The sequence below is a fragment of the Mustelus asterias genome, chromosome 16, assembly GCF_964213995.1.
Source record: "Mustelus asterias chromosome 16, sMusAst1.hap1.1, whole genome shotgun sequence".
NCBI classification, from domain to species: domain Eukaryota; kingdom Metazoa; phylum Chordata; class Chondrichthyes; order Carcharhiniformes; family Triakidae; genus Mustelus; species Mustelus asterias.
This window is the reverse complement of record NC_135816.1, coordinates 70,405,089-70,421,817: the sequence shown is the minus strand read 5'-3', so window position 1 is coordinate 70,421,817 and position 16,729 is coordinate 70,405,089. Positions and strand designations below refer to the sequence as shown.

General features: G+C 43.7%; 1 protein-coding gene across 1 annotated transcript in view; it reads left to right on the top strand.

The window, feature by feature from the left end:
- Nucleotides 1-16,729, top strand: part of LOC144505239 (dedicator of cytokinesis protein 2-like) — a 618,318-nt gene that overhangs the window by 56,677 nt on the left and 544,912 nt on the right. Inside the window, exons 2-4 of the mRNA XM_078231263.1 lie at nucleotides 9,811-9,894; nucleotides 13,077-13,117; nucleotides 15,293-15,348. Of these exons, the coding sequence (XP_078087389.1) occupies nucleotides 9,811-9,894; nucleotides 13,077-13,117; nucleotides 15,293-15,348 (181 nt within the window). The remainder of the gene's footprint in view (nucleotides 1-9,810; nucleotides 9,895-13,076; nucleotides 13,118-15,292; nucleotides 15,349-16,729) is intronic.

Below are 16,729 nucleotides of genomic sequence, written 5' to 3'. Positions count from 1 at the left end.
TATTGAAGCATCACCAAGGTTACGTGCTGGTGTCCTGGGGTAAGACTTGAAACCACAGCCTGGTGACTAAGCCAAGTATTACCACTGCTCCAGAATCATTAGCAAGGCCCTCAAGCACATAATCCAGGTGAACACTCCAATGCAATACTGAAGGAGAACAAGACTGGTAGAGATGTAGTCTTTTAGATTAGGTATTAAAGTGAGGCCCTGTCTGTCCTCTCTCAATGTGAAAGATCTCATGGCACTATATCTGATAGCTTTATAATGTCCACAATATTCCATTTATATGATTTGTTTGTCATGTATCCAAATGGAATCAACCATTTTGAAATCACATAAAGTCTGTGAGTATTGGGATAACTTATGGCCCCATTTAGTTATTTAAGTTACTGAGGGATAATTACTGAACAAAGTGACTGCTTTTATAAACAGTAATCTCTAATTGTTTATGGATCATGCTCAATAATTTGCAATCTCTGTTAGAAACAGTTATCAATTAAAACCAGTAGGCAGAAAGCCAGCATAAATATGCAATTAGCTTACATATAAAAGAAACAGTTGACACATTTGGAATCCAAAATTTATGAAGAATGAAGTGTATTATTTTCTGTAGATTCAAGAGAGCAACAAATACTGATATGCTCCCAGCAAACACTGACACGCTCCCAGCGAACATCAACACACTCCAGTATTGGATACTGCAAAGACTTTGGGCCCTAACAACATTCAAGCAATAGTACTGAAGACGTGCTCATGAGCTAGCCTTGCCCCTAGCTAAGCTTTTCCAGTACAGCTACAACACTGGCATATACCTGACAATGTGGAAAATTGTTCAGGTATGTCCTGTTCACAAAGGACAAACATGGGCAAAAATGAACTCGAGAGGTGAGGTGTTTTTTCTTCTCTATTCAGTAATGGGATGTCGGTGTCGCTGGCTAGGCCAGCATTTATTGCCCATCTCTAATTGCCCTTGGTGGTGATCTGCCTTCTCGAACTGCTGCCATTCAGGTGGTGTAGATACATACACAGTGCTGTTAGGGAGGGAGACCCAGCGACTGTGAAGGAAAGGCAATATATTTCCAAGTCAGGATGGTGAGTGGCTTGGAGTGAAAATTTTAGGTGATGGTGTTCCCATGTATATGTTGACCTTGTCATTCTAGATGGTAGTGTTTGTGTGTTCGGAAGGTACTGTCTAAGGAAACTTGAAATGTTCCTGCAGTGCATCTTATAGCTGCTGCCACTGTTCATGATGAAGGGAGTGAATATGGAAGGGATGCCAATCAAGCAGATAGCTTTGTTTTGGATGGTTTCAAGCTTCTTGTGTGTTGTTCGAGTTGAACTACCCAAGCAAGTGAAGAGTATTCCATCACACTCCTGACTTGTGCCTTGTAGATGGTAGATAGGCCTCAGGAGGTGATTTACTCTCTGCAGGATTCTTAGCCTCTGGCCTGCTCTTGTGTCCACAGTATTTGGCATGTCAGCTACAACTCTCACCAATGTTTACAGATGCATCCTAGAAAGCATTCTTTCTGGTTGTATCACAGCTCCTGCTCTGCCCAAGGCTGCAAGGAACTACAAAAGGTTGTGAATGTAGCCCAATCCATCACGCAAACCCGCTTCCCAACCATTGACTCTGTCTACACTTCCTGCTGCCTCGGCAAAGCAGCCAGAATAATTAAGGACCCCACGCACCCCGGACATTCTCTCTTCCACCTTCTTCCTTTGGGAAAAAGATACAAAAGTCTGAGGTCACGTACTAACTGACTCAAGAACAGCTTCTTCCCTGCTGCTGTCAGACTTTTGAATGGATTTATCTTGCATTAAATTGATCTTTCTCTACACCCTAGCTATGACTGTAACACTACATTCTGCACTCTCTCGTTTCCTTCTCTATGAACGGTATGTCTTGTCTGTATAGCGCGCAAGAAACAATACTTTTCACTGTATGTTAATACATGTGACAATGATAAATCGAATCAAATCGAATTAAATTTATATACAAGTCCAGTTCAGTTTCTGGCAATGTTTGATAGTGGGGATTCATCAATGGTAATGCTATTGAATGTCACGGGGCAGTGGTTAGATGGTAATTGCCTGGCATTATGTGACATGGATGTTACTGGCCACATGCCAGCCTAAGCCTGTATATTGTCCAGGTCTTGCTGCATTTGCACATGGACTGTTTCACTATCTGAGGAATCACGAATGATGCTGAATGAACATTGTGTAATCATCAGCGAACATCCCCACTTCTGACCTTATAATGACCACCTCCTGAGGCCTATCTACCATCTACCATCTACAATTGATGAAGCAGCTAAAGATGGTTGGGTCTAGGACATTACCATAAGGAACTCCTGCGGTGATATCCTGGAGCTGTGGTGATTGACCTCCAACAACCACAACCATCTACCTTTGTTGTTTGACTCTGATGGGGTGGTATTTGGATGGGCTGGATTTGCCCTACTTTTTGCGTATAGGACATGCCTGAGCAGTTTTCCACATTGCCAGGTAGATGCAAGTGTTGTAGCTGTACTGGAACATCTTGACTAGGAGTGGGACAAGTTCTTGAGCTCAAGTCTTCAGTACCATTGCCAGAATATTGTCAGGACCAATTGCCTTTGCGGTATCATGTGCCTTCAGCTGTTTCTTAATATCAGGTGAGAGTGGCTGCCCTTGATATCAAGACAGCATTTGTCAAAGTAATAAGGGGAACACTCTCCACCAGTTGAAATCACCTTGCACAAAAAATGATGGCTGTGGTTGTTAGGGGTGAATCATCTCAGTCATTGGACATCATTACAGGAGTTCCTCAAGATGGTGTCCTTGACCCAACCATCTTCAGCTCCTCCAGCAATGACCTTCCTTCCATAATAAGGTCAGAAGTATGTTCACTTATGACTGCACAATTCGTGACTCCTCAGACACTAAAACAGTTCGGGTCCATATACATCAAGACCTGGACAACATACGGATTTGGGATGATAAGTGGCAAGTAAGATTTGTGCCACACTGGTATCAGGCAATAACCATCTCCAACAAGAGAGATCACTAACCATCTCCACTTGATATACAATGGCCTTACCATCCCTGAACCCTCCACAATCAACATCCTGGGGATTACCATTGACCAGAAACTGAACTAGCCATGTAAATACTGTGGCTATAAGAGGAGGCCAGAGGCTGGGTATTCTGTGGTGAGTAACTCACCTCCTTACTCCCCAAAGCCGATCTAATATCTACAAGGTGCAAATCAGGAGTATAATGGAATACTGTCCACTTGCCCAGATGAACACAGTTCCAGCCACACTCAAGAAGCTTGACACCATCCAAGACAAAGCAGCCTGCTTAATTGGCATCCCATCCACCACCTTTGTTAGCATGTAACCAATGATAACATTGGATCTGTTGTAGTGTGACCAATGGTAACAAGCTGTAAGGGTCAGCTGACCCAGTAAACTATGCAACCAATGACAAATGATGTGACGATCAGCTGACCAGCTGACTCCTATAAATAAGAAACTGCTGGGGTTTGTGGGAGCTTGGAATGGCCCAGGGTGAGACCTAAAGTGTTGGAGTAATGAAGTTTCTTTATTAATCCTTTTTCTTTGATTTATCCATTGGAGTAAATTTTGTTTCATTTCATTGCCTACAACTGAAGAGTCCCTTCTGCTGGATTAAAAACCTTAACCATTCACTTCCATCACCACGGTTGCACAGTAGCTGCAGTGTGTATCATGTACAAATTCACAGCAGAAACTCACCAAGCCTCCTTCAACAGCACCTTCTAAGCCTTCAACCTATACCACCTGGAAGGACCAGAGCAGCAGGCACATGGGAATACTACCACCTGCAAGTTCCCCTGGAATCATATATCCTGATTTGGAAATATATCATTGTTCTTTTGCTGTCACTGGGTCAAAATCTTGGAACCCAGTTCTTAACATCACAGGGACTGCAGTGGTTCAAGAAGGTAGCCCACTGCCATCTTCTCAAGGGCTATGAGGGACGGGCAAGAAATGCCTGCCAGCCAGCGATGCCTACACCCTGTGGTAAAACAATTAGGGATGGGCAAGAAATACTGATGTGGAGATGCCGGCGTTGGACTGGGGTAAACACAGTAAGAAGTTTAACAACACCAGGTTAAAGTCCAACAGGTTTATTTGGTAGCAAAAGCCACACAAGCTTTCGGAGCCTTAAGCCCCTTCTTCAGGTGAGTGGGAATTCTGTTCACCAACAGGGCATATAAAGACACAAACTCTATTTACACGAATAATGGTTGGAATGCGAGTACTTTCAGCTAATCAAGTCTTTAAGATACAAACAATGTGAGTGGAGAGGGCATCAAGACAGGCTAAAGAGATGTGTATTGTCTCCAGACAGGACAGCCAGTGAGACTCTGCAGGTCCAGGCAGGCTGTGGGGATTACAGATAGTGTGACATGAACCCAATATCCCGGTTGAGGCCGTCCTCATGTGTGAGGAACTTGGCTATCAGTTTCTGCTCAGCGACTCTGTGCCGTCGTGTGTCGTGAAGGCCGCCTTGGAGAACGCTTACCCGAATATCAGAGGCCGAATGCCCGTGACTGCAAGAAATACTGGCCAAGTCAGCAATGGCCACATCCTGTGAAAGAATGTGAGAAAAGTCTGAATGTGATCTTGCTATTAAGTGTTAGGGCACAATAATATTCTGCAAATAATGCAGTAGCAACAAAACCATTATTTAATCCTTAAGATAAAAGATCTTTCTCAACAATACCAGCCTGTCCTTTCTCAACAAAAATACCTGAGCAGCACTTCCAGAATCATTAATATTTGCATTAGCAGGGAGGTGATTACCCCTTAACTGCACCATGTGCTTGATGGGAATGTTTAACCTCTAACACTGATTTAGTTAAATTGCACTGCCCTCTTCAGACACAGCCAGCTGCAGATATCCACAAAATCAAAAAGGAAGGTTGAGTTTCAGGAGCACAATGGGAGCAAAGGGTAACCCTTGTTTATCTTCCCTTTAGCGCCCATTTGTGACTGCCGCTTGAGGATCATGGCAGGGAAAAATAGGCCCTCAGATATTATGGTTCTTCCTGAATCAGTAAAATGCTGGTCTCACCGACCCTAACTATGGGTGTAAATCATTAGTCCAAGACAAAACTGCTCATTAGAAGGAGAAATTCCCTGCTGATCATCTGTTTGACTGTGCCAGGACCCCTAGTTCCGGTTTGAATTGGTATAGCCTGGCGATGTGGCTACATGGTAAGGAAATCCAGTTGGACCTTGGACATTGAATTTCATGTTTTCTATTCCTGTGCTCAGGAAGGTCTTAAACTTCTTCAGCTACTTGCAAACACCCAATTCCAAAACACATATGCTATTTTACATTCACGTCTGGGGAAGCAAAGGAATGAGAAAGCATCAAATAAACTATACTGGTCTCATTCCTTCCACAGACTATAATTCATCCTCATGAACTTGGTCCCCACCCAATCCATCTAATATTATAAGTACTATTTTACTATCTGAGGACTATGGGGTGAATTTTCCCATTCCGCTTGCCATGGGAATCGTAGCGGGCAAGGGGCAGACCGGGGAAAGGTTTGTTGACCTTGGGCGGGACTGATTGAAGTCCTACAGGGAGCCAGGATGGACTCAGTAGGCTGAATAGCCTCCATCGATGCCACAATGACTCTTATGATCAAATGCTTGGTCAAAATTGTAGGTTTTAAGGAATGTCTTAAAGGAGGAGCAGAATAGAGAAACAGAGATTATGGGAGGGAAGTTCAGAGAAAAGGGCTTACAGTGTGGAAAGAATGCTTACCAACATTCGGCAAAAACCACACAGTGTTGTGGAAATGAATTATTATTAATACCGTCTTGATGCTTTTTTTCCCCAAATTTCCTGGCTTAAAGCTGAATTATTCAGGTGCTGGAGGTCCTTCGTTGTTGTGGTCAGTAATTAATCTCTCAGACAACACATAAAAATAGATTGTATCACATTGCTGTTTAGGGGGCTTTCTGTGCTCAAATTGCATTTCCCGTTTTATAACAGTGGCTTTGCTCAAAAAATATATTAGCTGCAATACACATTGGGATCTCCTGAGGATGTGAGAGGTGCTATGGAAATGAATTTCCTCCTCCCTCTCTTCCTTTCCCCCCCAAATCATATCTCCAAATTTCATGAGTGCTGCATTTATTTAACAAACTCCCTGTCACACCTCATTGGGTGACTGACCCTCAAAAAAAACCTTTGGGAGACCTATGGTAAATATCTCCCCACAAGGAGCTGAAAGCATTTGGGTGTGGCCCTGTGGATAGTGAAAACAGAATGCTATCTGTTGGAAATAGTAGGTTGCCACAGTGGTTAGCACTGCTATCCCACAGCAAGAAGTCTCACAACACCAGGTTAAATTCCAACAGGTTTATTTGGTGGCACAAGCTACAAGCACCCATTTGTGGCTTGAAGCTTGTGGCTTGTGCTACCAAATAAACCTGTTGGACTTTAACCTGGTGTTGTGAGACATCTTACTGTGCTTACCCCAGTCCAACGCCATCATCTCCACATCATCCCACAGCGCCAGGGACCAGGGTTGAATTCGGGCCTTGGGTCACTGTCTGTGTGGAGTTTGTACATTCTCCCTGTGTCTGCGTGGGTTTCCTCCAGGTGCTCCAGTTTCCTCCCACAGTCCAAAGATGTGCGATTTAGGTGGATTGGCCATGCTAAATTGCCCCTTAGTGCCAACAAAGAACAATACTCCAAATGCGGCCTAACCAAGGTTTTACATAGCTGCAAGATGATTTCCCAACTCTTGTACTCAATGCCCCAGCTGATGAAGCCAAGCATGCCATATGCCTTCTTAATCACCTTGGCCACCTGTGTTGCCACTTTTAGGGAATTGTGGATCTGCAAGCCCAGATCCCTCTATATGTTAATGTTCCTAAGGGTTCTGCCCTTTACAGTATAATTCACACCTAAATTTGGTCCTCCAAAATGCATCACCTCACAATTGTCCAGATTAAACTCCATCTACCATTTCTGTGCCCAAGTCGCCAATCTATCTATAACATGTTGAATCTCTGACAATCCCCAGCTATATTAACAACTCCCCCAATCTTTGCGTCATCCACAAACTTGCTAATCAGACCACCCACATTTTCCTCCAGATCCTTTATATAAACTACAAACAACAGAGGTCCCCGCACTGATTCCTGCGGAACACCATGAGCTATAGATCTCTACTCTGAAAAACACTCTTCCACTGCTACTCTTTGTCTTCCACAACCAAGCCGGTTCTGTATCCATCTAGCCATCCCCCCCGAATCGCATGTGATTTTAGTTTTTGTACCAGTCTGCAGATTGGACCTTGTCAAGTACCTTACTAAAGTCTGTATAAACTACATCAACAGCCCTTTCCTCAACAATTATCTTTATCACCTCTTCAAAAACCTCAATCAAGATGGTGAGACATGATTTTCCCCGTACAAAACCATGCTGCCTGTCACTAATTAATCCATTTTCTTCTAAATGTGCATTTCTCCTGTCCCTCAGTATCTTCTCCAAAAGTTTCCCCACCACTGACATCAGGCTCACCAGCCTATAATTTCCAGCATTATCCCTGCTTCCTTTCTTAACAAGGGAACAACATTGGCTATTCTCCAGTCCTCTGGAACCTAGCCTGTGTTCAGAGAGGGTGTGAACATATCTGTTAAGGCCCCAGCTATTTCATCCCTTGCCCCCCACAGTTATCTGGGGTAGATCCCATCCGGCCCTGGGGACTTGTCTACCTAATGCAATTAAGGATACTCAATACTTCCTCCTTCGATATATTGACATTCTTTAGAGCATTTGCACACCTATCCCTGATCTCAACATCCATCATGTCCTTCTCCCTGGTGAATACCGATACAAAGTACTCAGTAAGGATCTCACCCACTTCCAGTGGCTCCACGCATAACTTCCCTCCATTGCCCTTGAGTGGGCCTACTCTTTCTCTGGCTACTCTCTTGCTCCTAATTTATGCATAAAAAACCTAAGGTAAAAACATGGAGTTAAGAGTTTTGGGCCTGGGCGGGTTTGTTGTCGGTGCAGGCTCAATGTGCCAAATGGCCACCTTCTACACTGTAGGGATTCTATGAAATGATGGATGAATAGATCAGGTGACCTTTTCTAGTTGCGTATTTTGGTATTTTTAATGACTAAACTCCTCTGGAAATATATGATTAACTCCATGTAGTCAATGATCCAGCAGGTCTCCTTTTATAATAGGGGCAGGAAAGCTAATTAACACCATTGACAACGTGATTTAATTACTCGCCTTTTGATGAATTTACATTTTGTAGGCTCCCGTTGTTTATACCGATTTTACTTTCCAAAAGTATTGTATTTAGCATCAAGGGCACTTGGAGAAGCCGTTCTGAGAGCTGGGAGCCTTTAGCGGCACTGGCAGGCATGGCGCTGAATGCCCTGTGTGAGTTGTTGCACTCCAGTGTCTGGGAAATGAGATAGGGTGGCAGGAGGCAGGAGCTGCCATCTGCTCATTTTGGCCACTTGCAAATAACATGGCAACCTTGACGCTCTGCCATTCTGCTCCACAGTAATACATTTCATTTTATTGCCCATACATTTATTTAGCAAGAGAACAGGTAATAGAATTTCAAAAGCAATGCCCATCCATCACAGCCATACACGTCCTCTAAGGCACCAGTCAGCAGCCATTACAAGGCAATCTAGGAAATCTATTTTCATTTGTACCTTCAATAAAAATATTGTTGTGCAGTTTTCACCTGTTTTTGAATTAGTATTTAAAATATCACCTTCGCTTTTTTTCCTTCGCGTCAGAATTGTAAAATTGGTTCCAGAAACCAATCACTGTGCAAGTATTCACACAGAAGAGAGAGCAAAGCACAGCATAAAGACCAGACAAGATTATAGAATAGAATGCAGTCTTGCAGAGTAGAATAACAAACCAGGGGTAAAAGTAGAATACAGAGTGGAAGTCAACATAGAATATAGACCAGAGGCGGCATGGTGGCACCATGGTTAGCACTGCTGCCTCACAGTGCCAGAGACCTGGGTTTGATTCCGGCCTTGGAGTTGGCATATTCTCCCGTGACTGTGTGGGTTTCCTCTGAGTGCTCGGGTTTCCTCCCAGGTCAAAGATGCGCAGGTTAGGTGGATTAGCCATGGTAAATGTGCAGGGTTACGGGGATAGGGAGGAGGGGAGGGCCTAGGTAGGATGTTCTTTCAGTCGGTCCAGACTGTTTGGGCCGATTGGCCTTCCTCTGCACTGTAGGGATTGTATAATTCTATGGGTCTAGGTCTGTGTAGAATACCAACAAGGACCAGATCAATATACAATGCAGACTGAAGATCAATGTAGAATACAGGCTAAAACCACAAACAATGCCTTCTACACATTCCAGATTTCATGTCTGGTGACATAATTTTGCTATGTTTAATCTGCACACCTGGAATTATTTGAGGTGCTCCAATCTGTAAAGTTTCCTGAATAGACAAATGAATAAGATTGTACAGATCATGCGATATAAGTGAAAGCGCCTCACATTAATGCGATACCGCTCAGCCAGGACATAATATAACAGTCTTGACCTTGTAAATGAATGAATCATGTAACTGACTATGAGCAATGCCATGTGGCAGTCTTTTGGAGTATATTGCGATTTTAATGATGCTATAAAACTGTGTTCAAAAATTAATTGAATAGTGATGCATACAGTACTTGTGCCACATAGGAAATGGTCGATTTTGCTTACTATGAGGTAGGCTAATCTTGTTTAAATATTGTTTTCTTTCCAGCTATCTTCAATTTTGAGGCACAGAAGGATCGTCAGATCTCCCTATCCGTCGGAGATACGGTGCAAATTCTGGAGAAATGCGAAGGTATGCTGCGTCTAGCCATCAACACAGCAAGAGGAATGTAACTAAATTGACAATGGTATCTGGCAGGGAGAGAGCATCATTAGCCTTGCATTAATAATATGAGAAATAAAAATTTTTGTAGAGAGGAAGTAATGCAGCAGCCAAATTGAAAATTGCCATAGTTCCAGATCATAGAATCATAGAAACCCTACAGTGCAGAAAGAGGCCATTTGGCTCATCGAGTCTGCACCGACCTCAATCCCACACAGGCCCTACCCCCATATCCCTACATATTTACCCGCTAACCCCTCTAACCTACGCAACTCAAGACTCTAAGGGGCAATTTTTAGCATGGCCAATCAACCTAACTTGCACATCTTTGGACTGTGGGAGGAAACCGGAGCACCCGGAGGAAACCCACGCAGACACGAGGAGAGTGTGCAAACTCCACATCACATCACCTAAATGATCATAGGCTCCTTTCTGCTTTGAGGGGGAGAGTTGACTGGTGTTGATCTAAGCTGGGTATCGCCACACCTCCGGCGAGAAACAAAGTTGAGAAGGCAGGGCCTTCATGAATAACCTGAGCCAGTACAGGAATTGAACCCACACTGTTGGCATTGCTCTGCTTCACAAACCAGCCATCCAGCCAACTGAGCGAACCAAACTATGATGAATTCATGTTCCCAGAACAGAGTCACAGTGTTACTCTATCATATTACCCGAGAGGTTTATTTTCCCTAATAGCTTTCCAGCAATGTCTTCCTACAGTTCAAGGTTTTAAAATGAATCTGGAAAAGTTTGAATTCGGACATTTGCTAATTAGTAAATTAATTCAGCGTTTTCTGCCCCGAATTTAAGACTGCCATATGCTTTATGGGAGGTGTGTGAGAGCGCCACCTTGAGGATGCCATTGATTAGATGTGACCTTGTCAAATAGTTTGTGGTATTCTGCTTTCAAAATGGCCTATCTATTGTGTACAAGACCAGGTTAAAGTCCAACATGTTTATTTGATAGCAAAAGCCACTAGCTTTCGGAGTGCTGCTCCTTCATCAGGTAAGTGGGAGTTCTGTTCACAAACAGGGCACATAAAGACACAAACTCAATTTACAAAATAATGATTGGAATGTGAGTCTTTACAGATAATCAAGTCTTAAAGGTACAGACAATGTGAGTGGAGAGAGGGTTGAGCACAGGTTTAATAGATGCGCATTGTCTCCAGCCAGGACAGTTAGTGAGATTTTGCAAGCCCAGACAAGCTGTGGGGGCTACAGATAGTGTGACATGAACCCAAGATCCCGGTTGAGGCCATCCTCATGTGTGCGGGACTTGGCTATCAGTCTCTGCTCAGCGACTCTGCGTTATCGTGTGTCGTGAAGGCCGCCTTGGAAAGCGCTTACCCGGAGATCAGAGGCCGAATGCCCGTGACTGCTGAAGTGTTCCCCAACAGGAAGAGAACACTCTTTGCCTGGTGATTGTCGAGCGGTGTTCATTCATCCGTTGTCGTAGCGTCTGCATGGTTTCACAACGGATGAATGAACACCGCTCAACAATCACCAGGTAAGAATGTTCGCTTCCTGTTGGGGAACACTTCAGCGGTCACGGGCATTCGGCCTCTGATCTTCGGGTAAGCGTTCTCCAAGGTGGTCTTCACGACAACGCAGAGTCGCTGAGCAGAGACTGATAGCCAAGTTCCGCACACATGAGGACGGCCTCAACCAGGATCTTGGGTTCATGTCACACTATCTGTAACCCCCATGACTTGACTGGGCTTGCAAAATCTCACTAACTGTCCTGGCTGGAGACAATACACATCTCTTTAACCTGTGCTTAACCCTCTCTCCACTCACATTGTCTGTACATTTAAGACTTGATTACCTGTAAAGACTCGCATTCCAACCATTATTTTGTAAATTGAGTTTGTGTCTTTATATGCCCTGTTTGTGAACAGAACTCCCACTTACCTGATGAAGGAGCAGCGCTCTGAAAGCTTGTGGCTTGTGCTCCAAACCTGTTGGACTTTAACCTGGTGTTGTGAGACTTCTTACTGTGTTTACCCCAGTCCAACGCCGGCATCGCCACATTATTGAGTACAAGGACATGGTTTTCCCATTCACAGCACTAGGTGGCACTTCATTCCAAATAAGGCTTACTTTTTAATCATTCATATGGGCAATGGCAAACTCGTGGCTCAAAAGCAGTGAAAAAATACAGTAATCAAACTCCAACATCAGTTACAATGTAACTACCAGCTTGGTAGCAGGATATCTCAATGCATCTTGGTTTTTTTCATATTGTTCCTATGACAGACAGAAGTCTGATGACTTTACAAATGCCAACAACCCCAGTTTGAAAGCCTCAGCTGTGAAACCACATGCCACTCATTGATCTGATTACAACACCAGTTTGATAATCTTGCATATGACTGCACCCGTGTGCTGTTGTGCTTGATTGTAAGAAGCTAATCGAAATCTTGCCTCCTGGCCTATTTCTGCAAGGAGACATGGGTTTAGATTGGGGATGGGTTTGTACAGGTTACACACAAACACTGTGATTGGAGTCATGAGTTTGAGTAACATTTCCCGCAGAAACCAGTTTTATGCATGACACATTACCAGAGCTCCTCGCAATATGCCCCCACTCTCAAACGCCAGTGAAGCTGTTAACTTAGCACTTCATAGAAATTATAGAAATTCTGCAGTGCAGAAGGAGGCCATTCGGCCCATTAAGCCTGCACCAACAACAATCCCACCCAGGCCCTATTCTCATAACCCTAGGTATTTATCCTGCTAATCCCCTTGACGCTAAGAGGCAACTTAGCATGGCCAATCAACCTAACCCGCACATCTTTGGGCTGTGGAAGGAAACCCACGCAGACATGGGGAGAAAGTGCAAACTCCACACACAGTCACCCGAGGCTGGAATCGAACCCGGGTCCCTGGAGCTGTGAGGCAGCAGTGCTAACCACTTTCCCACTGTGCCGCCCAACTTGTTTTGCATTGGAAAATAACGAACTAATTAATGGAGGTACACTTTGAGGAGATATATGGTGTAGGAAAGAATAGACAAGCACTCTGGTGGGGTTGGACGATGGGACTGGAGGAGGCTAGAGTGAAGCATAAACATGGGCATCAACCTGTAAAGGAGTCTGAGCTGAATGCTGCCCTCAGTTTTATTCATATTTTTTGTTCTTCCCTCCCAGGTTGGTACAGAGGGTGTTTGATGAAAAACAAGTCACAATGGGTAAGTCAATGTTAGGAGCTAGATTTTACACATGGATGCATGGCTTTATATGTTGCTTAATTTAAAAATTAATGGTGTTTTCCTCCTATTAAACGCAGTGGTTAACACGTTCATCTTAATTTAGTATCTCCTTTACTTTAACTTGGCTGTGTATAAAATGACTGGCTCAATGATTACATGACAGTAAGGCAGAGAGAGAATCTTTATGTAAGTGTATTAGCCAGTGTGCCAAAAATAGGGCACAGAGAGAATTAAACCCCCAGTATTTTAACTGCATACATACTGCTAATTTTACTATTTGATGATTAAGTTTGCTGAGATCCCATTATGGTGAATAAAATTAGATCAAACTCTGCTACTGCTGACACCACCCCCCCCCCATCTGCAAATCCACCCATCTCTCTGCTCAGAATCTTAATCTATCAACCTCTTTTTTTTTCAATTCGTGAATAGGTCGCGCTTCAGTGAGAAACTTTATAGCACATTCTCTGGAGTGTCTAATGATAGTCCGGCATTGTTCTTTCCTCTTTCCTCATTCCTGTACAATCTTCAATCAAAATTAGGGAAAGGTATTCCAGAGCCCAAGTCAGAGGACCCTGAGTTCAACATCAGTTCTGGCTGCACTTTTCCCTCTTTGTCCTGTAGGTGAGGAATGCTTCATTAGTTGCCAAGTGAGACATAAGATAAGAGCAGGTTAGAATAACAGATTGTGCTTTCCCCAGGTGAAGAGAGGCTGGTAGAGATCATAAGACACATGGAAATGATTAAGGGCGCTGAACCTTCAATAAAGCCTTGTGTCCAAAACATTTTTGTCAAATCTCTCTTGAGCTCCCTTCTATTTCTGACCTTCTAATTTGCTACATCAGCACCACCCCCTCATCAACACTATAAAATCCATCACTCTCCCTCTTTAACTCTGAAGAAGAGTCAGACAGACTTGAAAACTTTAACTCGGTTTCTCTCTCCATAGATGATGCCAGACCTGCTGAGTTTTTCTTGGATTTTCTGTTTTTATTTCAGATTTCCAACATTCGCAGTATTTTGCTTTTCTGCAAGAAATATTAACCATTCCCTCTTCATTCACACAGCACAATTGCGAACTGCATCACGTATGACACACTCACCTTTCAGCTTTGAACAAAATTAGTTTCAGAGAGTTCCAGCCCCGTTACGGCAGATGCCAATGGAAGACCACGGATTCAGCCTCCTGTTAACAGTAGTAAAACATCTAGGACGGGATTCTCCGATCTCGACTGTGACCGCTGCGCTGCAAGTGAGAACGGAAGATTTGGCGTTCCAGCCAAGACTCCATTCACTTTCAGTGGCACCTCGAGAATCCCAGCCGTGAACGTGGATGGAGGTTTCTGGCGCTTTTGTGGTAATGCACCTTTAAATGTGCAGCAGCAACCTAGCCCTGTAACGCTTAAACCGGGTGGGAGATGTTGAGAAAATCAACTGGTTTACCCTCCGAAGATGACGTGTTAGGTTGATTGGCCACACTGAATTGACCCTTAGTGTCAGTGGGATTAGCAGGGTAAATACGTGGGGATAGGGCCTGGGTGGGATTGTTGTTAGTGCAGACTCGATGGGCCGAATGGGTCTCCTTCTCCACTGTAGGGATTCTCTGATTCTGGCAGCTTCCATGAACACTGCAGTATTGATAATGAAAATGCTCTTGTTTTAATAGTGTCAGACACCTAGAACAGAGAATCTGATGCACTGGGTTTAACATAATGCTATCTTCTTCACTTCATTTATACTGACCCATCATTTGTGCCACATTCAAAGCCATATGCTTTTGTTACCAGCTAACATCTTATAATCACCCTGCCATGCTGTATGATTCCACATCTCCCAAAATATAATACTGTTGGAAAAACAACACACAGAATTTGCGAAACTCGTGAATGCAGGCAGTCTTCTTGCTGTGCTTCGGATGTCAGTAGTAATTGGTAACAAGAGGGATCTAACTCTTTGAACTGTAGTTACTTTTCTAAATCTACTTCTAGTCAGTCAGATCTACTCAGTTTATGCTGTTTTTATTCCATAATTCAAACGTTGCCAAGGGTTCGGATGATTGTGCTCACAGTGAGGTGAATATCAAAAAGAAAATCATGAAGGCTGTGTTGAAATCAGTGGTGACAGTTGCTAATTAAGATTCTCTTTGCTTTGTAGGGTGTGTTTCCAGCATCATTCGTTCATGTAAAAGAAGCTGTCATTGAAAAAAGAGGGTATGAATAAAAAATGAAGCCGATTAATGTCACTGTTTAGCAAAGCTTTTTTTAAACTGTCACTTCTCGTTGTGTGTCAAAACAACACACTGTAAATGGTGCTGCAGTTGCACAGTGCTTACATAACAGTATATCCTGTTATTTTGCATATAGGTTGGATTTGCATATGTTTGGAATGCTGCCTACATACTGAGGCATCGTTTACACGTCAATACAATGATTCAAAAGCGTCAGGCCATTTCTGGGAAGTTCAATGGGTAATCTCGCTATGGGATCCAGGGATGAATGTAGCCGAGACTGATGGGCCGAAAATTTTCATTGCCGCTAACTCTAAGAGCTCCAATTTAAAATGAGTGTTTCGCAGTCTCCATCCAATTCATAATACATGTGAATCCGCAGAAGCCAATTATTCAACTCTGGATGACAAAAATGCCACTGGTAGCAACAAACTTGTGCTTAGTCTAGCGCTTTCCTTTGGTGACATGCCAACTCATGGTAGCTGAGATGTTAACTTTGACCTTTTCAGAATTGGCTCAGTGGCAGCGTTCTCACTGTTTCTCATTAGTTTGTCATTAATTAATGAGAAAGTTATGGGTCCAAGCCATTAAAGTGCTAGCTTGTTGGGATACACTCACCAACTGTGCTCTTGTAACTCAGCCAAGATTCGCTAAAAAGGACAAGATCATGTTTCAGATCATCATCTAGATGAAAGACCAAGCCATGCTGCTGGATATTGCCAGAGTAGGACATCACGGGGCGGCACGGTAGCACAGTGGTTAGCATTGCTGCTTCACAGCTCCAGGGACCTGGGTTCGATTCCCGGCCTGGGTCACTGTCTGTGTGGAGTTTGCACATTCTCCTCGTGTCTGCGTGGGTTTCCTCCGGGTGCTCCGGTTTCCTCCCACAGTCCAAAGATGTGCGGATTAGGTTGATTGGCCATGCTAAAATTACCCCTTAATGTCCTGAGATGCGTAGATTAGAGGGATTAGTGGGTAAAATATGTAGGGATATGGGGGTAGGGCCTGGGTGGGATTGTGGTCAGTGCAGACTCGATGGGCCGAATGGCCTGTTTCTGCACTGTAGGGTTTCTATGATTTCTATGATTCTATGATCAAGGTCATGCTGCAGGTCATTGGCATGGTGAACAGGTCAAGTCGAGGCTGCATTGGGTAATGTGTGAGGAAAATCATTGATATATAGAAAGAACAGGGTGAAAAACACTGATAAAAGAATTAACGGAAAAATCACTGACTGCAACACCGAGACTGATTTGAGATGATTGTGAATGGTGCTGAAGACAGGTTTAGCGGGGGGACTACATGATGGTAACTTGTTTAGAAGTGTGCCAGGACAGGGCCTGCCAAAGGCTTTTGTAAATATT